This window comes from Natator depressus, chromosome 1, assembly GCF_965152275.1.
Source record: "Natator depressus isolate rNatDep1 chromosome 1, rNatDep2.hap1, whole genome shotgun sequence".
NCBI classification, from domain to species: domain Eukaryota; kingdom Metazoa; phylum Chordata; order Testudines; family Cheloniidae; genus Natator; species Natator depressus.
Genome location: NC_134234.1, coordinates 324,455,978 through 324,476,841, shown reverse-complemented (window position 1 = coordinate 324,476,841; position 20,864 = coordinate 324,455,978). Strand labels below are relative to the sequence as shown.

General features: G+C 45.9%; 1 protein-coding gene across 3 annotated transcripts in view; it reads right to left on the bottom strand.

Moving 5' to 3' along the window:
* PHTF2 (putative homeodomain transcription factor 2) overlaps positions 1–20,864 on the bottom strand; it is a 183,031-nt gene that overhangs the window by 85,357 nt on the left and 76,810 nt on the right. For all 3 annotated transcript variants that reach the window (XM_074942549.1, XM_074942548.1, XM_074942546.1), the window contains exon 4: positions 6,081–6,150. In XM_074942549.1, coding sequence (XP_074798650.1) covers positions 6,081–6,150 — 70 coding nt within the window. The remainder of the gene's footprint in view (positions 1–6,080; positions 6,151–20,864) is intronic.

The following is a 20,864-nucleotide window of genomic DNA, read 5'->3' as shown; positions in this document are numbered from 1 at the left end:
TTGCATAGGTGACCACAGACCCAAACCCTTGGATCTGAGAACAATGAAAAAGCATTCAGTTTTCTCACAAGAAGACTTAATAAAAATAGAAGTAAATAGAAATAAAGAAATCCCCCCTGTAAAATCAGGATGGTAGATACCTTACAAGGTAATTAGATTCAAAACATAGAGAACCCCTCTAGGCAAAACCTTAAGTTACAAAAAAGATACACAGACAGAAATAGTTATTCTATTCAGCACAATTCTTTTCTCAGCCATTTAAAGAAATCATAATCTAACACGTACCTAGCTAGATTACTTACTAAAAGTTCTAAGACTCCATTCCTGGTCTATCCCCGGCAAAGACAGAATATAGACAGACACACAGACCCTTTGTTTCTCTCCCTCCTCCCAGCTTTTGAAAGTATCTTGTCTCCTCATTGGTCATTTTGGTCAGGTGCCAGCGAGGTTACCTTTAGCTTCTTAACCCTTTACAGGTGAGAGGAGATTTCCTCTGGCCAGGAGGGATTTTAAAGGGGTTTACCCTTCCCTTTATATTTATGACAGCACTGTACCTCGATATATAGCTCTACATTTTGGTTAACTAAAACAAAAGAATTTTCCATCATGATACATGTGCTTTACTGAAGGGCATAATAATAAATGTATGTGTAAGAGGGGGATAATTATACTTCCTTTTTTAAAGCACAGATCTATTGATGAAAAAGCACTATATAAGAACTTAGTATTATTATTATTGGCAGTCTGCTGCAATGCCTAACCCTGTGAATTAATTCTAGAATTTCTCAGGGTGGCTGACCCCCGTAACTGAAGTAGGTCCATCTTCCCTATGCCAGAACAGTTGCTCCTCGTTGGGCAAATCAAGGGGGCAGGGCTGCACCTGCAGTTACAAACGTCAGACAGAGAGCCAGTGATGCAGAAATGGCTGAGAGAGAGCTAGGAAAATGCAGGAAGCAGAACTGCCTGGGAAGGGAAGAAGTGAACCTAAAATGTAAATGGTCCGCTGCAGAACTGTTTGTGTAAGTTTGGATAATAAACCTGCCTGAGAGATACTGTGGGTGTGGTAATGAGTCCATAGCAAGTTGGGGAGAAGCCATCCTTCTGATACATGGAAGAGAAGGTTAGCACTGAAATTGGCCCCGGTACAGAGGAGAGCGAAGAGGATTACTGGTGCCAAGAAAAAAAAAAGGGAAATTGAAGCCCCAGCATTGACTGAGCCCACCTAGTTTGGCTGATTAAGGAAGATGGAGGAGATGATACATCTATTGATGATAGCACAGCAGCAACAGGAACAGCAAAGACCCAAGCTATGCTCCTACAGTTGATAAACAGGCTAGAGAAGCAAAAGAGGCAAAACTTGCTGCTCAACAGCACTGGCTAGAGGCCCCCCTTCCAGCAACAGGAATGGCTACAGAAGCAGTTGGGTCAAGAGACCCAGGGGAACCTGCTTGGTGATGGAGAGGGAAGCTCAGGTCACCTAGTCCCTTGCCTGGTGAAGCTGGGCCAGACGATAACCCACAGGCCTTCCTCCATTCCTTGGAGACACTGGCAAGTGCAATGGGCAGGAAGGAGTCAATTTGGATAGCCTACACAGCACTGTTCCTGATAGGCAAGTATTATACAGACAAAATTGCACAGGATCGTTTCAGGCGACAAGATGTCACGTTTATTATAACACAATTTGACTTATGACCAATAACTAATATCTAATACCTATGTATACACACACACACATATCAAATACTCTGCAGCTGCTAGATAGTTACCAGTCCTGAATGTAGCTTGAGTTCGTGGCTTGGGTTCATAGCTTGTGGCGGCTAACTGGCCAGGAAAGCCAGGCACAAGGAAGAGCTGGGTCTCTACTGGGCATGCACCAATGCCCTTCCATGTTGGCAGCAGAATGTTACCCTCCAAAGTCTTCCATCTCACCCATCCTTTTTGTAGGCTTTAGTTTGAATCCAGAGTCTATAGGTCTTGCTGTGTCACGCTGCCTCTGGGTTCGTTGTGATTGATCACCCTTCAATTGCAGACATGACTTTCAGCCTAGGACCTGGCTTTGATGTTTCTTCAACGGTTCTTTTGTTCTTTTCTTTTTAGGGTGGACTCTTTCTTGCTTTGTCAGGGCTGTTGTCTACATCTTCAGCTGTTGGTGTTTACACTTTATTTCATCAGGACAGGCTGGGGCTGGAGGTTGATTCCATCATCCATACATACCTCATTCACACATCTAAACTACACTAATAAGATTACATCGGCTTTTGCAAAAATGATGGTTGCAGCAAGCTTTTACAAAATGGAGTGAGCATTTTAAAATGGAGTTTGGGACAAGTTAAAATGGAGTCTGAGTTACAATATGGACAAGTGTAAGGAATGGCAAACAGTGAGCAGAAGTTACAATGTTGAAACAGTGTGAGTTTCAGTGATTTAAGCAGCAATTGGATTGAAAGTGAAACTCACTTAGCCAGTTATTGGGGTAGCCGGTTTCATTAATGAATGTTGTTTCATTCATAAAACTTTGCTTATGAAGTTATATTAATAAAGTGAACAATTAAAAACAATTTCATTGATCAGTTCTACACAAGGCACAGGCAGTATACCAAGCAGTAAGTGACAAGCAGATAGGCTCCTATCCTGGGGTGAAGGCTGCCATCTTAGATAGACTAGGACTGACTTCAGAAGTGTATAACAACGGTTTTGGGCTGAACCATTTCCATGGGGGCCATGATCACAGGTAGTGGTCAAAGATTACAAGACCTCATGGCTTGGTGGCTATGTCCAGAGACCAGTTCAATTGAGAAAATCATGGACCAAACCATCCTGGAACAAAATTTTAAAAGGTCCTACTCAAGGGAGCTGATTTAGGCAATGCCAGCATATCTCAGTGTGGGAGGCAGTCAAATGGGCAGAAGCCTTCTCTGTGGCTGAAGGAGATGAGCAGCCTGAATGATATGGCAGAGTAAGAGTGACCCAGCAGGGTCACAAAATAGTCCCAGGGAAGCTCTCAAATAGCCCAAAACAGGGGGCTATTTGAGTAAGAGAAAGACCCAGTGAGGCAGAACTGACTGAGAGAAAGCTAGGAAGCTGCAGGACTGCCAGAGTTTGGGAGAAGAGACAGCAAGAGCCCAATATCTAAAGAGTGAGCAGAAGAATTTTTTTGTTTGTTTGTTTTAAGTTTGGACAATAAACCTGCCCAAAAGAGCGTAACCGTTAGTCTGTAACAAGCCGGGGAGAAGTCCTGCCTTGTTTCATAGGTCTACAGATGATAAAGCTTCCCAAGCATAACAGAGTAATACATTTTAGATGTTTCTAAATATAGCCTATACTCCAGACTTCTGAAGCAATGGACATTTACAGATATGACCACGAATCCCATGTCGTCTTATAGTTACAGTGCTTTTAAACAGATTTTTGTTCATATAATATTATGTATAAACTGTTACTGTAACTCATATGACCCCTAGTCCTAGACGAGGACCCTATTATACTAGTTGCTATATAAACATAGAACGGAAAGGTGAAAATTTAACTGATTCCTGTTCTCAAATATAATTAATTTAATGCAAACGTATTTTAAGACATCTATTGAAAAGCATGAAGAGCTGTACAGTAAAACTAATATAAAACAAAAATAAAAACACCGACACATATATAGGACTATATATAGTCTGTTCCAACCAAAGGATCTGGTACAGGGCAAAACCCACCACCATTCAGGCAAGTCACTAACAAATGAGAGAGATCAATTCCCAGTTAACACAACCCCTATGGATGAAAAGGAGGTAACAACATGTAAGAGAACAGAAGAGAGGGATGATGGTTCTAAAAGGATAGCCTGCCAAAAATAAATGGGATCTGCACTGCGTCAAAGACGGTCTCAGGAAGACTTGTTTTGAAGAGAGCTCCACAGCCTCAACTGAGACACTCCTGTCCCTGACCCAGTTGGAGAGTGAGCATGCCCTGCCTGATTTTAACTGTGGAGCAGAGGCGTAAGGGTCACAGATGATTACGTCAGTACTTAGGGACTAACCTATGAGGGGCTTTATACAATACTATGACCTTGAATTGTTTCCATTCTGATCATAATCTATGGATATTTCCACAGTGCCTAACACAATGGGGTCCTGGTCCAAGACTAGGGCTCCTACATGGAACAATAATACAAATAAAATAAATAAATAGCTCTGCAGTGCTAGCCACTCATATATTCCTGGGAAGAACTACTCCTCTGTAGATTTCACTTTCAAATACTTAACAAAATACCAATAAATCTGGTCCTTCAGCTTTATATTGCCAAATAAACATTGCATTTCATGTTTCACTTAAAATAACTACAGGGTATTACAAGCTAACAACAATCCTTAGGTCTCTGAGTTTATTCACCCAAGGATATGGTTATTACTGAGTTAGCAGAAAATACTCATGCTATACTGAAATGGTCTCCACCTTCTCTCCCTTTCTTTGTTCCCAAAACCATTAGTCTTTTTTAAAACTGACTTGTGTTTATTTTTTTTTGCTCCTTTGCTTTGTACTCCCATCTTATCCTTTTAAAAAGTGAATGGGAGCAGCCCTCCAACAATTGAGACACTCCATCAATTGAGCTAGTCTGAAATGGGAACACAGGCACTTCTCACGGGCACAACTCAGTTTTCAAAACTCCTCAGAGCTCCTGTTGTGTCACATAGGGACCGGCCTCATTTTGCTGCCATCTCCTGATTCTGACTGACCCCTCACAGAGCCTCACAGGATTGCTCAGCATTTAGTATTTAAAAGGGAGTTGAAAGAGAGGAAGATGAAAAGAGACGTTGGTGTGAAAAGAGGGGAGAAGGGAAGCTAAAAATATAGTAAAAGTTACTTATTGGGGTGGAGTGTAAACCTTCCCAGGGTCAAGGAGCAACAGAGATTCTGAAATCAAAGTGAGGCTGGTAAGTGACAGGGTGATATGCACTTGTCTGTATATGCATTAAGATTAGGAGTTCCAAAGGCAGCAGCCAGTCAGGACAAGGATTTGTACTCTGAGGCTAAGAGCTGTTATTAGCCAATAAGTATGATCAGATACACCTGTTTTACAGGCAAGAAATAACTATACAGCATCTCCAAACACCTTCTCAGACTATGCTCAAGCTTACTCCTTGAAGTGCCCTTATCAGGATTTCTTGAACTTTCCTCTGAAGTTTCTTAAAATGGACACTATCAGATAGAAAACAATTAGTAATTGTTTCCTCTTTTCTTAAGCCTACAGCTATAATAAATCTACATGATCAACTACAGCTACAATTTAAGGAAACTAAACTGCTTTAATTTTAATTTCGATGTAAATAGGAGACAACTGTTTTCTGGTGATATATGCTATTATGTGCCATCAATGCCCCTCTGCCATGTACATTGGCCAAACCAGACAGTCTCTACGCAAAAGAATAAATGGACACAAATCTGACATCAGGAATCATAACATTCAAAAACTGGTAGGAGAACACTTCAGCCTCTCTGGCCACTCAGTAAAAGACTTAAGGGTGGCAATTCTGCAACAGAAAAGCTTCAAAAACAGACTCCAACAAGAAACTGCTGTGTTTGAATTAATATGCAAACTAGATACCCTTAACTTGGGTTTGACTAGAGACTGGGAGTGGCTGGGTCATTACACATATTGAATCTATTTCCCCATGTCAAGTATCCTCACACCTTCTTGTCAACTGTCTAAATGGGCCATCTTGATCATCACTACAAAAGTTTTTTTTCTCCTGCTGATAATAGCTCATCTTAATTAATTATCCTCTTACAGTTTGTATGGCAACTTCCACCTTCTCTGTATCTATCTATATCTATCTTCTTACTATATGTTCCATTCTATGCATCCGATGAAGCGGGCTGTAGCCCACAAAAGCTTATGCTCTAATAAATTTGTTAGTCTCTAAGGTGCCACAAGTACTCCTGTTCTTTTAGCCATAGGGTTTCTTCTCATTTTTATAGTTATACTCCACTCTTCTGCTGCAAGGCTATCAGGATAAAGGCAATTATTTTTGTAACTGTCCCCATAAGGTCAAATTACTGACAAATTCAGCATTTACTAGCTCAAGCCCTACCTCTTACAAGATCAACATCTATGAGGTCTGGCTTCACGTGTCCTGTTTTCTTTGGCTTGTTCCTCAGACCCTGTAATATGCAAAAAATATTAGAACATAAACACCAAAACAGAAGATATACATTAGCTAAAAATAGGAATGGGGTCAGTAATTGTCTTTCACTTTTTTTGAAAAAACTGAAGAAAATGCCAAATTCACAATTTGAAATCTAAAGTAACAAGTATTCCAAAGAACAATGTACCGGGTATTAAATAAAAACAAACAATGTGTTAAAGTAAAGCCACGATGGGGTATAAAAACATTTTACAACTAATCGGATAATGTAATGAAAATTAATCAATTACTGCCCCCTTAGGGTGAGATTTTCAGTAGTGCCTAAAAATTCTTATGACTACGATAATGCAAAATACTATACACACATTTGCCAGAGTTAGTAATATACTTGGAGTGTGGTTTACTATAATTTTCCTTATTTAAAACACTACACCCTTTTTCTCTTTAATTGCAATCTATATATACTATGTAGCTTTTAGTTCTCAAAGGAGTACCAGTTAAAACAACTGATGACAAACAACGTTGTGCTCGGCAATCTGCAGGTCAACGGCAACCTCCTTTTAAGATTGCTAAATCCCAGTGCCAGAAAGGGGTAATAAGTTTTCCTGACAGGTAACAAGGATCTGCCATAAAAAGGCAGAGCTAGGCAAAGGAAGGTGGTCTTTTTGCTCCACCAGTGGAACACATATACCCATTATTAAGTGACTGTCCCACAAGAGATTGCTCAGTTCAACACTTGCTTTTTCAAGCCTTAGAAAACTATTCATGTATTATGGTTAAGGCTCCGTGTTAGTCACGGAGGTCACGGATTCCGTGACTTTCCATGACCTCTGCAGCAGCCCAGTGCAGCTGGACCAGAAGCTGCTCAGGCAGCCCCTGGGCTGGTCGCACTGGCTGCTGCTGGGGGAGTCTTGGGCCCCCCTGGCCCCCCAGCAGCAGGAGTTTGGGGGGGGACCTCAGGGCTGGGGATTGGGGTGCAGGGCAGTGCTTACCAGGAGGGAACTCCCCTCCCTCAGCTCCTAGCTCCACATGCTGCCTCCGCCCACAGGCACTGTCCCCGCAGCTCCCATTGTCGCGGTTCCCAACCAATGGGAGCTGCAGGACTGGGGCTTGGGGTGGAGCAAAGGCAGCACATGTAGCTTGGGGCTGGGTAGGGAGCCTGCCCCAGCCCCACCGACACCCCTCTGCACTTCCCAAGCCACAACTCTCCCCCCAAGTTTTAGTCAGGGGTATATAGTAAAAGTCATGGACAGGTCAGTCTGAATTTCTGTCCATGACTTTTACTAAAAATACCCGTGACTAAAACAGACTTAATTATGGTTCATTTGTTTTCTGAAATTTGAGGTCAATTACATTGGCCATATTACGTGGATATGGACTCAATGGAGTACAGTTTTTACAGATTGAGAGTTGATATGTTGTTCTCAAAAGCAGGTTAGTGATGTGGAATTACCATCAGGGATGGCTGAACCTTATCCTTCTGCAATTCTTTTTAAACTGATGAATAAACTGCAGTTGCCTTTGTAAAACATTTAAGTTTTTATTTTCAAGAATGTCAATTTCATTCATAAAGTTAGGTACACAACCGTACCATTTTACGTAAGACTTAAAAGGTATATCTACACTGCAATAAAAAAAACTGCAGCACTCAGTTTTGGCGCCCAGGTCCATTGACACAGGTTCACAGGACTTGGGCTGAGGGGCAAAAAATTGCAGCACACTCATCTGGGCTTAGGCTGGAGCCCAAGCTCTGAGACCCCTCCTCCCTAATGGGGTCTCAGAGATTAGGCTCCAACCCAAACCTTAACATCTGCCTTGCAATTTTTAGCCCTGTGAGCCTCAGTCAACTTGCTCAGGCCACTTACAGCAGTGCTAAGGGTCTTTTGTTGCAGTGTAGACTTACCCAAAGTCACACTATACTTATGGCAGAAGCAAACAAATGTCAGTGATAATTAGTCATATTACTGTAATGCCAGAACTGGCAAATTCATCTTATGAAAAGTAGATGCATGAATGCATGCAATTTTCTCCATTTAATTTAAATGGGTAATTTCAGTTTGGCACGCTCAAACAGATGTGATGCTGGTAATGCTGAACAAGACAATGCTGTTTCTACACTTTTGATTTAGCTGATCTAAATCTGTAGCATGCTGGAGAGACAAACAGGAGAAATTAATCAAAACAAAGCAACATACCATAGAGCACAACTAAACATGGTTATAGCAAGTTAAATATATTACAAGACCGCAAATATGGAAAAACTAGCTGCATGTAAAAATTAAAACACTGTCAGAAAAGTCTTGTAAAGAACATGATGTGTAAAAGTCTTCCTTCAGTCTGCACATCAGTCTCATTTTTGAGATATGTTATGCTGAGCAAGAAAATAAGCCTCCATAATGAGAAATGGGACTCTTAATAGATACAAAATTAGCTGTAGATCACTGTGAAATCTGAAGAAAGACAGCTCCAAATGTAAAAGGAAGTTCAGCTATCACAAAAAACCCACTATTTTAAACATGTATAACTTTTGGGGGTGGGGAAGAGTTTTGTATCATGGTGTGAATCCTTCCAAAACTGATATCTTACAAGGGCGTGGTATGTAACTTTATCAACAGCAAAAACAACGAGGAGTCCTTGTGGCACCTTAGAGACTAACCAATTTATTTGGGCATACGCTTTCGTGGGCTAGCCCACGAAAGCGTATGCCCGCCCACGAAAGCGTATGCCCAAATAAATTGGTTAGTCTCTAAGGTGCCACAAGGACTCTTCATTGTTTTTGCTGATTCAGACTAACATGGCTACCACTCTGAAATTTATCAACAGGAAATCCTGTTTAAGCCTCATAGTAGTTTAATGAGCTTAAGGCAGGCTTTATTTAGGCCTTGCAAAATAAGTTAAAATGAATAGTAAAAGGGTTTTTTTAACCAATATAAATAAAAGGAGAACAAGAAAAGAAGTAGGGCTGCTATGGGGTAGAGCAGTGGTTTTAAAGCTTTTTTCATTTGTGAACCCCTAAAATATTTCAAATGGAAGTGCAGACCCCTTTGGAAATCGTAGACCGCCTACGGACCCCCAGGGATCCGTGGACCACAAGTTGAAAACCAGTGGGGTAGAGATTAAACAATCTAGGTATGGCTCACAAACTAAATGAATACGTTGCCTCAGTTTTCAATCAGAGTGATAATGCAGACCATGGGGGCAAAGGCAGGATGCTAATGGGAGCGAGTATAATGACAGAGGGATAGAAAGACCTGGATGTATTAGTCAATCACAGGATGACTAAGCCACCAAAATGATGCAGCTGTGGAAAAGGAAAGTGTATTCCTAGCATGTATGAAGCAAGGTATTTCCAGTGGAGATGGGGAAGTATTAATACTCTTGTACAAGGTACTGGTAAGACCTCATTTGATATACTGTATACAATTCTAGTAACGCATGTTCAAGAAAGAATTCGTATTGGAGCAAATGCAGAGAAGGGCTACTAAAATGAGCAAGGAAATGAAGACCTGGAGAGCCTACTTTACAAGAGGAAACTTAAGGGCTTGGCTTGTTTAGTCTAGCAAAAAGAAGGCTGAGAGGGGATATGATTGCTCTCTATAAATATGTCAGGGGGTAAACAGAGAGGGAGAAGAGCTATTTAAGCTTGAGGACAACGTTGGCACATGAATAAATGTATATAAACAGGCTATAAATAAAGTTAGGCTGCAATTTAGCAGGTTTCTGACCAGAAGTCCCGTAGGACGGGGGGGGGGGGGGGGGGGGAAGAGAGACACGACAGGGGAGAAACCTAACTACTTTTAAATTGGAGCTTGATATATTTATTTACAGAATTATATGATGGGGTTGTTTGCAACAACAGCGTACTGGACCTGATAGGATTGGAAGGGATCTCCTGGGTTATGTCCCTAGATTATTTTAAGTTTATACTGTGAGGTCTCTTAAAATATAGCACCAACTTCATAATTAAACATTCTAATAGGAATCTTAGATACACTTTATAAAGAGTAAGCTACATTATATTTTGATTTCTATGGCACAAAATCTGCAACTTTCAACAGCATTTTCATTTTATTACTAATTGTTCACTGCTTATGAGAATATAAGTAGTGAAAACACTTCCTCGTAACATGCTTAGTAAATCAGCTAGAATTCCCTAGATCAGGGGTGGGCAAACTTTTTGGCCCGAGGGCCACATTGGGGTTGCGAAACTGTATGGATGGCCAGGTAGGGAAGGCTGTGCCCTCTACCCACCCCCTATCCGCCCCCTCCCCCCCCCCGGCTCCCTGTCCCCTGACTGCCCCGACCCCTATCCACCCCCCCCCCCGACAGGCCCCCAAGGACTCTCATGCCTATCCAACCCCCCCCCCCCCGACCACCACCACCAGGACCCCCAACCCATCAAACCCCCTCTGCTCCTTGTCCCCTGACCCCTCCCTCCCAGGACCCCCTGTCCCTAACTGCCCACCAGGACCCCACCCCCCATCCAACCCCCCCTGCTCCCTGTCCCCTGACTGCCCCGCCCCCATCCACACCCCTGCCCCCTGACGGAACTCCCACACCTATCCAACTGCCCCTCACTCCCTGTCCCCTTACCATGCCACAAAGAGCAGCAGGAGCTCGCAGCCCCACCGCCTGGCTGGAGCCAGGCACGCCGTCGCACTGCCCAGCAGGAGGCAGGCCAGAGCTAGGGCAGCTGAGGCTGTGGGGGAAGGGGGGACAGCAGGGGAGGGGCCGGGGACTAGCCTCCCCATCCAGGAGCTCAAGGGCTGGGCAGGACAGTCCCGCAGGCCAGATGTGGTCCATAGTTTGTGCACCTCTGCCCCAGATGGAATAGGGTTTGATAGAACCAGTAGAAAACACTCAAACAATTTAACTCTCTCTGCTGTTCAATTATCTTATGTAAAGTGGCTATGAGATCAATACACAGGCTAAGTTATCATACTTAAAAAAGAACCTTATCACATAAAGCAGCCATTAAATTTGTTAAAATGTAAAGTTGCAAGTATTTTCTTCTCTATAAACTGTAAGCCAGTAGTCAATGAATTCAACTAAATCTTTTGAGGTTTATTCGCTATTTTACAATCAGTTAATTCTGTGCGTTTTTTTTTTTTTTTACTTCTATTAGCCCTGCAAAGCTTCCATGGGTAGGAGTGAGAAACCTGACTATTTCTTCTTGTGCATTATCACAACTGTTTACTAAAGCCTGGTATACAACCACACAATTAGGTCAACGCAAGGCAGTATACGACCACCTAGCTGTGGGATGTGTCTACGCTTAAATTTTGCTCCCACTGACTTAAGTCCCTCGCTACGCCGACTTAATTACTCCATCTCCCCAAGCATCGTAGACTGAGGATCAATGTAGTTAAATCAACGCAATGTCAGTGCAGACAGTGCATGACTTATGTTTACTATTACTGGCCTTCAGGAGCTGTCCCACAATGTCTCACACTAACTGCTCTGGTCACAGTTGTGAACTTAGTTGCCCAGGGGTCAGGTGGACAGGAACCCACCACTCCCCTTTAAAGCACTGCAAATTTTTGAAATGCCTTTTCCTGATTGTCCAGCTTTCTGAGCACATCTAGCAGCTCTCCACTGTTGAGTGTAACTGTCCAGCTGACCATGCTGGTTACACACTGCAGACCCGCTTCTGCCTGGAATACACAGGACGTGCTGGATCTCCTGTGCCTGTGGGGAAAAGAGGCTGTGCAGACACAGCTCCAGTCCAGCCATAGAAACGTGGACATCTATGAACAGATTGTTCAGGGGATGCAGGAGAAGAGCTACAACAGGAACCAACAGCAATGCCACATGAAAGCCAAGGAGCTGCGGTAGGCATACCAGAAGGCCAGGGAGCCCAACAATCGATCCGGTGTGGAGCTGCATACCTTCCTTTTACAAAGATCTGCATGCCATCCTCAGCAACTTCAGAGGAGCCCGAGTGACAGACCTCCACCATGAACAACAAGGAGGAGGAGAAGGACAAGGAAGAGTTAGAGTAGTATAGAAGACAGGCAACTGGGGGATCCAGCTGCTCAGCAAGCCAGCCAGCCAGCCATGTTATTGACTTCACCACAGTCCAGCATGGGCACGCCTGATGCAGGGGAAGGAACTTCTGGTAACCCACAAAGTAGCAGGACACTTTTTTTTTTTTTTTAAAGGCAAATCAAAAGAACAAAGAAACAAACTTGTGCTAGAAGAGGTACTGAAACAATCAAGAGAGATAGAGTTGCTATCCGCTTTTCATTCTCCTCTGGAGTTAAGCAGAGTGAGCCATGCACAGCTGCTTGTTTATGTGCACCAGGATGTCCTGTGAATCCTCCCTGGGGATCTTGATGAAATTTTCGTGGAGGTACTCTGCAATCCATTGCCAAAGGTTTCTGGGGATGGCTGCCTTATTTCTTCCACTGCAATAGGACACCTTCTGCATGCTACCCAGCAATGGCATCAGCAAGCATCACTGCAGTACACAGGCTAGCAGCATACGGGCCCAGGTGGCAACAGGACGCCAGCTGTAGCTGTGCGGTCTCTGCCTGTTACTCTCAGGAATGAGATATCAGCTAAATCACCACCACCCATGGAAAACAGTGCCAGTATTCAGTTCCACTGCCCTACACAAATATACTCATGCCTGTGAGCTATTCCCCACTCACTTCTCCCCCCACTCCCTCCCTGAGGGCCATACGCTCCATGGCTGGTGCTGTGCTGTATCATTGCCAAGGAGAAGGGAGAATATATTGCTTACAACGTTTGGGGATCAAGGGAAGTGAGTTCAGTATCCTAAGTTTTTATTTCAATGGTGAATACACTGACAATGGTACCTCTGTCTGTTGTATCTGCAGTTGCTGCCATTGTGGCCTTCAGGGTCTCCTCCTCCACATTCACAGAATGCTTGATCCAGATAAGAAAGAAGAGGACTAAGGAAAACATGTTCCAGGAGATCCTGCAAGCCAGTGCTGCATTAGAGAATGAGCACAGGGTCTGGGATCACCCTTGCAGACAGCATGAAGGATCATTAAGAATTGACTGAAGAGGAAAAAGGCGCAAAAAAAGGAAAAAGGACATGCAGCAGGAAATGCTTATGCTTCTCAGACAGCAATCATAGATGTTGTGGACTCCGGCTGGCTTGCAGGTTCAACAATCTTGTACTCAACTCCCACTGCAGTCCATAGAGAACTCAATATCGGGACCTCTCTCTCCCCCTACCCCCCCCCCCCCAACATTCCACGTGGCATGACTGGTCACTGCACTCTCTCTACCACTCCACGGGACATTAAAGACAATCATAGCTGCACATACACTAATCTGTGAAAGCCACATTTGGTGTATTTGTACTTAAAATGCAGTGTTCTTTCCCCTTCATAAGTTTTGTTCCCTTAATTTATTAAGTTTTAAAAATGGTATTTTAAATTGCCTGGTTCATGTTACTAAATAAAATTATATTTTTTTAATCAAGTTTCATCTTTATTAGTTCAAAAAATATGCTGTCTGGTGCCAAGCAGGTCTGACATGTACCGATTTACTATTACTTCAGTTTGTCACAGAATCTATAATATTCACAGACAATATTAATAGGTGCATTGATGTTATATTCCTACAGACACAGCAATCTCTACAAGATTCATACTGGGCTACAAAAGAGCAAGGCCAGATAGAGCACACTACAGCAACACACTACTCTGGCTCACTATTAAAATGGTCTTTCAAAGCCTCCCTGAGACTTACTGCTCCACACTGAGTTCTTCTAATAGCCCTTGTATCTAGCTGCTCAGATTCAGCAGAGAGCTGTTCCACCACCCCCCTCTACCCCAGCAGAAACTTTTCCCTCCTCACTTCACAGAAATTATGCAGGAAACAGCAGACTGCTATAACCAATGGGAAATTTTTCACACAGAGGTCCAATTTTGTGAGTAAACAATGCCAGGTGTTCCTTCAGATGACCAAAAGCATATTCAACTATCATTCTGTACTTGCTGAGCGGGTAGCTGAAGTGTTCCTTGGTGTTGCCAAGATGGCAGGTGTACAGCTTCATGAGCCATGGGAGCAAGGGGTAGGCTGGGTCTCCCATGATCACTATTGGTATTTCAACATTCCCAATGGTAATTCTGGTTGAGAAAGAAAGTCCCTGCTTGCAGCTTTCTGAACAGTCCTGTAATCTTAAAGATGCACACATCATGCACTTTCCCTAACCAGCCCACACTGACGTTGGTAAAGTGCCCCCGGTATCCATTAGAGCCTGTCATTACTATAGGAAAAATAGTCCTTTCTGTTGATGTAGTCTGTGGCAAGGTGGTCTGATGCTAAAATAGGGATATGCATGACATCTATTGCCTGACCACAGTTTGGGAAGCCCACTATGCTTCCCATTATGTTCTGCATGTTGCCTTGACTCGCAGTCCTGCGTAGCAGGAGGTGATTAATAGCCTTGCACACTTGCACGGTAACAGTCCCTCCAGTAGATTTCCTGGCTCCAAATTGCTTCTGGTCAATCAGGAATCAATCTGGCATTGCAAGTTTCCACAGTACAATCACCACTTGCTTCTCAACTGTCAGTGCAGCTCTCATTTTGGTGTCCCTGCACTGGACAGCTGAGACGAGTTTGGCACACAGGTCCAGAAACGTGGCTTTATGCATCCAAAAGTCCTGCAGTCACTGCTCATCATCACAAAACTGCATGACAATGCGATCCCACCAGTCAGTGCTTGTTTCTCAAGCCCAGAATCGGCACTCCACCATCTCCAGCTGCTCTGTGAACACCACCATCAATAACCTTGAATTGTTCCTATGTCCCAAAACAATCTAGCCTCCAAAGAATTGTCATGTTCCCCACGACTCCTCTTGCAGCTCTGCAATACAGACGCCCACCCGACTTATGCAATGTTCCATTCCAGAAAGCCTTGTGTAGCTCGAATTTCGCCTAAGTCGGAAACGTATACCCATATGTTACGCAAAAATTTCCGCAACTCGAAAATCCTATTTCTGGCTTATGGAATTTTTTCCGTAAGTGCGAATTTGCGTAAGTTGGGTCGTGCGTAACCCAGCGAGCGTCTTACTGAAGAATCAGGCGCCCCATGCTGGCAATGCTCATGACAAGCTGCAGAACTGTGCAAGCTCCATGCTTCTGTTGGAGGGTGGACAGCAAAGAGGGACATGCACAGGTTTGTGGGGATTTTGAAAAGATGCACGAAATATTATGGAACGCAGATGAAATTATGGGATGGAGAACACTGCATTATGGGAAGTTGACCCCATGCTTCCAGTCACCCCTGCACAATTCATTTCAGCTTCATGAGGCACTGCAAAAGCTTCCCAAAACACTCTGCACTGGATGGTGCAGAGTTGCACAAGAGACTTATCATCAACGGTGCACTGGAATGTGCATCGATACAAGCACTCCTGTGAGATGCACACCACCAACACAAGAAGCATAGCACGCATAAGCACAAGCAATGAAATAATTTTGTAGTGTAGACATGCCCTAAGTTCCAAGCAGCTTTCACAGGTAAAGGGGATGCACAGGTGTCATTTAAGGGGAGTTGGGCTGCAGACATTTTATTCAACATGATGAAAGACGACAACATAAGAACCCAGAATGACTTAAAAACAGAGTTTGCATGGCTAGCGCTTATTTCTTTTTAAAAAAATCATTTTACGTGTAAATAGAGCAAATTTGACATGTGAACCATTCAGACAACATATATGGAACCTAAACACGTCATTTTTAATGGAGTCACTTTCTAGAACGGAACCACACTTTAAGTTATACTAACATGAAATGTTACATTTTCAGGTTTAAAATAAATGAATTGTTATACCCTGCCATCTTGATCACGCCATATAAATCAGACTATTAGGTTTGCCTCCTTAATGGATATATAGGCAGACAAAGCACAAAGAAGAAATTCTGCTACCCATTTTCTTCCCTCTACCTTTGCTCTGCTATTCTCTGGGTGAAACCTTCCAATGATTTAGAGAAACGTTAGCCTGTCCTACCTACCACTAGGACAAAGACATCCATTTCCCTCCAAAGCTTTCCTTCACATAAGTGTTTGCATGCCATTTCAACCAAGACATAATGATCAAACTAATAAAAAATGGACACCAGTTTTTGACTCTGTGGTCTTATTTCCCATCACAGATGGTGAATTTCTTTACAGTTATTTCCCCCCCCCCCCTCCAACTTATGTGGCTTTGGGGGGGGGGGGGGAAGGACAGGCAAGTAAATGTCCTGGCCCGTATGAAACTGAGAGACCACCTTGGGCAGGAAAGGTGGGTGCAGCCACAGGTGGACCCTGTCTTTGTAGACTGTGAAGGGAGGTTCCAAGGTAAGCGCCCTAATCTTAGAGACCCGGCGGACGGATGTTATCACAACTAGGAACGTGACCTTCCAGGACAGGAGAAAGAGAGGAGAAAGCCAGTGACTCAAAGGGAGATCCCATGAGCCATGACAGCACAAGAGTCAGGGTCCCTTATGTGCAGGTAGAGGCATTCGAGGCCCTTGAGGAACCTGGCAGTCATATCCTAGGCGAAAACTGATCTACCCTTGATCAGTGGATGGAAAGCCGAAATTGCGGCCAAATGGACCGTGACAGATTAAAGGGACAGGCCTTGGAGCTTGAGATGCAGAAGATAGCCCAGGATTAACTGAAGCGAGGCCCGCTCAGACCAAATACCTTTATCCGAGGTCCAACAAGCGAACAGCTTCAATTTGGCCAGGTAGGTCGTTCTGGTGGAGAGTTTTCTGCTGCCGAACAGGACCTGCTGGACAGTGGCCAAGCACTCCTGCTCCTCTGCATTTAACCATGCGGCAGCCAAGCCGTCAGGTGCAATGTTACCAAGGTCTGATGCAGAAGACTTCCGTGGTTCTGGGACAGCAGGTCTAGCCTCAGTGGCAGCTGTAACAGAGCAGCCACCGAGAGGTCCAGCAGCAGGCTGAACCAGTGCTGGAGCGGCCAAGCTGGCGCTGAGGATCACCTTCACTCTGTCTTGCTTGATTTTCATGAGAACTCTGTGAATCAGCGGCACTGGAGGGAAGGCATAACAGAGCCCCCGACCACGGGAGCACAAAAGCATCCAACAGGGAGCCTCAATCCCCCCAGTCGAGCAGCAAACGTGGCGTTTGGAACTGACCACTTCCGGGAGGAGGGAACCACTCGTGGGAGACAAGAAGGTCCTGCTGAGGCGATCTGCCAAAGTGTTTCTGACCCCGAGGAGGTATGCGGCTACAAGATGGATACCGTGTTGTACACAGTAGTTCCATAGCCTGAGGGCTTCCTGGCACAGGACAGATTATCTGGCTCCGCCCTGCTTGTTGATATAGAACACAGCCGCTGTATTGTCCATCAGGACATGGACCACCCTGCTTTTTAATGAGGCAGGAAGGCTTGGCAGGCCAGGTGAACCACTCTGAGCTCCCTAACGTTGATGTGTAGGGGGGAGTGATCGTAACTCAACCAACAACCTGGCGTGCCAAGATCACCAAGGCGGGCTCCTTACCCCAGATCTGAGGCATCATAGATGAGGGTCACTGGCAGGGATGGAGCCACAAAGGGACCTGCCTCCAACACAGATGCAGGACTCTGCCACCAGGTGAATGACGACAGCACGTGGTCCGGGACCCTGACCACGTGGCCCATGCTATGTCTGTTGGGGACGTAGACCGATGCCAGCCACACCTGTAGAGGCCTGAGGCGGAGCCACATGTGCCAGACCACATAGGTGCAGGCTGCCATGTGACCCAACAAGTGCAGGCATGTGTGAGCAGTGGCAATAGGGTGACTTACATGCACAAGATGAGGTCCGCCCTGGCTTGGAACTGAGCCTCAAGGACCGCACCAATGAACTCTATGCATTGTACCAGGATTAAGGTCGACTTTTTCTCGTTTATTAACAGCCCCAGGTCGCGACAAGAGGAACAAGCCAGATCAAGATACTGTCGCACCTGATCCCGGGACTGACCCTTTATTAGCCAGTCATCAAGGTACGGGTAAATTTGAACACCCTGGCATCTCAGGTAAGCAGCCACTGGGGTTATGCACTTCGTGAACACTCTTGGGGCTGACAAGAGACCGAAAGGCAATGCCGTGATTGGAAATCACGCTGGCCCAGCATAAAACCAAGGAAGTGCCTGTGCCTTGGGAAAATGGAAACACGTGTCCTTCAGGTCGAGGGCGGCATACCAGTCTCCCAGATCTAGGGAGGTGATGATGGAGGCCAGGGAGACCATGCACAACTTCAACTTTTTGTGAGACTTGTTGAGATGGCGCAGGTCCAAAATGGGTCTGAAGTCCCCTTTTGCTTTCGGGATTAGGAAATAGCGGGATTAGAACCCCTTTCCTTTCACGTCTCGAGGGACCTCCTCCACTGCCCCCAGGCGCAGGAGATTCTCAACCTTTTCGACAAGGAGTTGCTCATAAGAAGGGTCCCTGAAGAGGGACTGGGAAGTGGGGTGGAAGGGAGGGTCAGCCATGAACTGCAGGGTGTAACCTGAGGATATTACTTTGAGCATCCAACCATCTGAGGTTAACCACGACCAGGCCAACTGAAAGGGGTGGAGGCAGTGGAGGGGGGGAAAAAAAAAAGAGAGAGTGGGAGGATGGATCCTGGGAGGTGACTGGGGCATCGTCCTCTAGCACACCCTCAAAATGACTGCTTCTGGCCTCCTTGGTTCCTGGAAAGGTCAGGCTGAGTACCTGAAGGGGAAGATGATGGGCGTCGCTACTTAGACCCTTTCTCCTGTAGGTGCCCAGCCAGGGAGTCCCCCCAGGACCTAGACTGTGGAGTCAGAGGAGATGGAGAGTGGAATGGCTTCCTGGCCTGCTGAGGAGTATGGAGGCCCAAGGAGCGGAGAGTGGCACGGGAGTCTTTAAGGCCAAGGAGTCTCAAGTCCGTGAACTCGGAGAAGAGCCCTGCACCCTCAAACAGGAGGTCCTGAATAGTGGACTGCATCTTCTGGGATAACCCAGAGGACTGCAACCAGGAGCTGCACCTCATGGCCACCGCGGAGGTGACCACCCTGGCTGCTGAGTAGTAGCATCCCAGGTCATTTGAAGGGCCTCCCTTGCCACTGCTGTGTCTTCGTTCACTAAAGCGTCCTGGGCTCGGTCCTGCAGGAGGGCCTCCTTGAATTTGTTAAGGGAGTCCCACAGGTTAAAATTCTACCTGCCTAACAGGGCCTGATGGTTATACACCCAAAATTGCAGGCTTGTTGTTGAATAAATCTTTCTGCCAAATAAATCCAGTCTCTTGGTGTCTTTATTCTTCGGCATGCCACTGACTAGACCCTGCCTGTGCCTTTCATTAAAAACAGCAGACACAATCAGTGATGCCGCTGGAGGGAGTGCATACAGATATTCGAACCCTTTCGCAGGGACATACTACTACTTTTCCACCTTCTGAGAAGCAGGCAGAATTGAAGAGGAGGTCTGCCACAGCGATTTGGCAATCTTAAGGACCCTCGGGTGGATGGGCAGCGCGACATGGGCTGGGGTGGAGGAGGGTATAATGTTAAAAGGAGGTCATTGGACTCCTCTGCGACCTCCTCAAATTTTTAAGTTCCAGTTGGTAGCCACCCTTTTAAGGAGGTCCTGATACTCCTTGAAGTCATCAGGGGGAGCTGCCCATTTGGGAGGGACTCATCACTGCTTCGTCTAGAAACGACGACGAGTACCACCAGGGAGGGGTGGGTTCCCCTTCTGTCTCCGGGGACGGCTCCTTAGGTGCTGGAGTCTGATGCCCTGCCCCCACGTTGGATTTGGTACCATTTCCAACTCCAGTGCCGGCGGTGGTTTGTCCAAGGCAGCCAGGGAGAACTGGTGGTAATATGGGACCGGCATAATGGGCATGACCCAAAGGTTCCAGTATGACCATTAAGTGGGCCACTATCCCTGCTTCCATGCCATCACTGCAGGTGCCAAGCTGGCTTCGTAGGTCGGCGGTGAATCACCCCTCCTTGGCGAGGGGCTAAACTCCTAGTCCAAGTCCAACCATTGCCCTTCCAGCGACCGGGGCAGAGTTCTCAAGGCTTGAGTCTGCCGACAGACCTGGGTGATGATCGGTGCCTGCCCGATGAGCAGTACAGGGGGGATGGAGACTGGTGCTGCGACAGGGAGCGATCCTGCCCCCGTGGGGACCGACGTCTGGGAGACCGACTGGGCGAGGGTGACCTGTGCTATGGCAATCTTTGACAGGAAGCTCACCAGTACTAGTGGTACAGGGACTGGTGCCTCTACTCTGGTGTCCCATGTCTTGTGGGGGAGAGCGCAGCATTGGGGACCTGGGCCTTCTGACCAGAGATGTGGTGCCGGAATCCTAGGCCCCAGAGAGGAGGATCTATGCCTGCGGTCCGGGGACGAAGAGTGCTCCACTGCCCTATGGGGCAGTCCCATGATCAGCCTGCCCTTAGGAGTTGGGGCCTTAGCCGAGTCTGGCACCTGGTGCAGTGTCTGTGGTGCCTATCTGACAGCTTTCTCTTTAGCCACTGGGCCACTTCGGGCAACCAGGACCCGAGGAGAAGCCAGGGTCCCCTGCCACTCCCAGGAGTTGGAGGCGGATCCCTGGCCAGGCTGGCAGGGGTTCAACCTCAGTGGTACCCCCATGATACCTTGAGGCGGGCACATGTCCTGACATAGGTCCTTTGCCCAAGGCCCCTTTATCTTCCAGTGCCAGGGGGGTTCTTCTTCTTTTGCCACTTTTTCAGCGCAGGCGAGGGGGCACAGTGCCGGGCAAAGC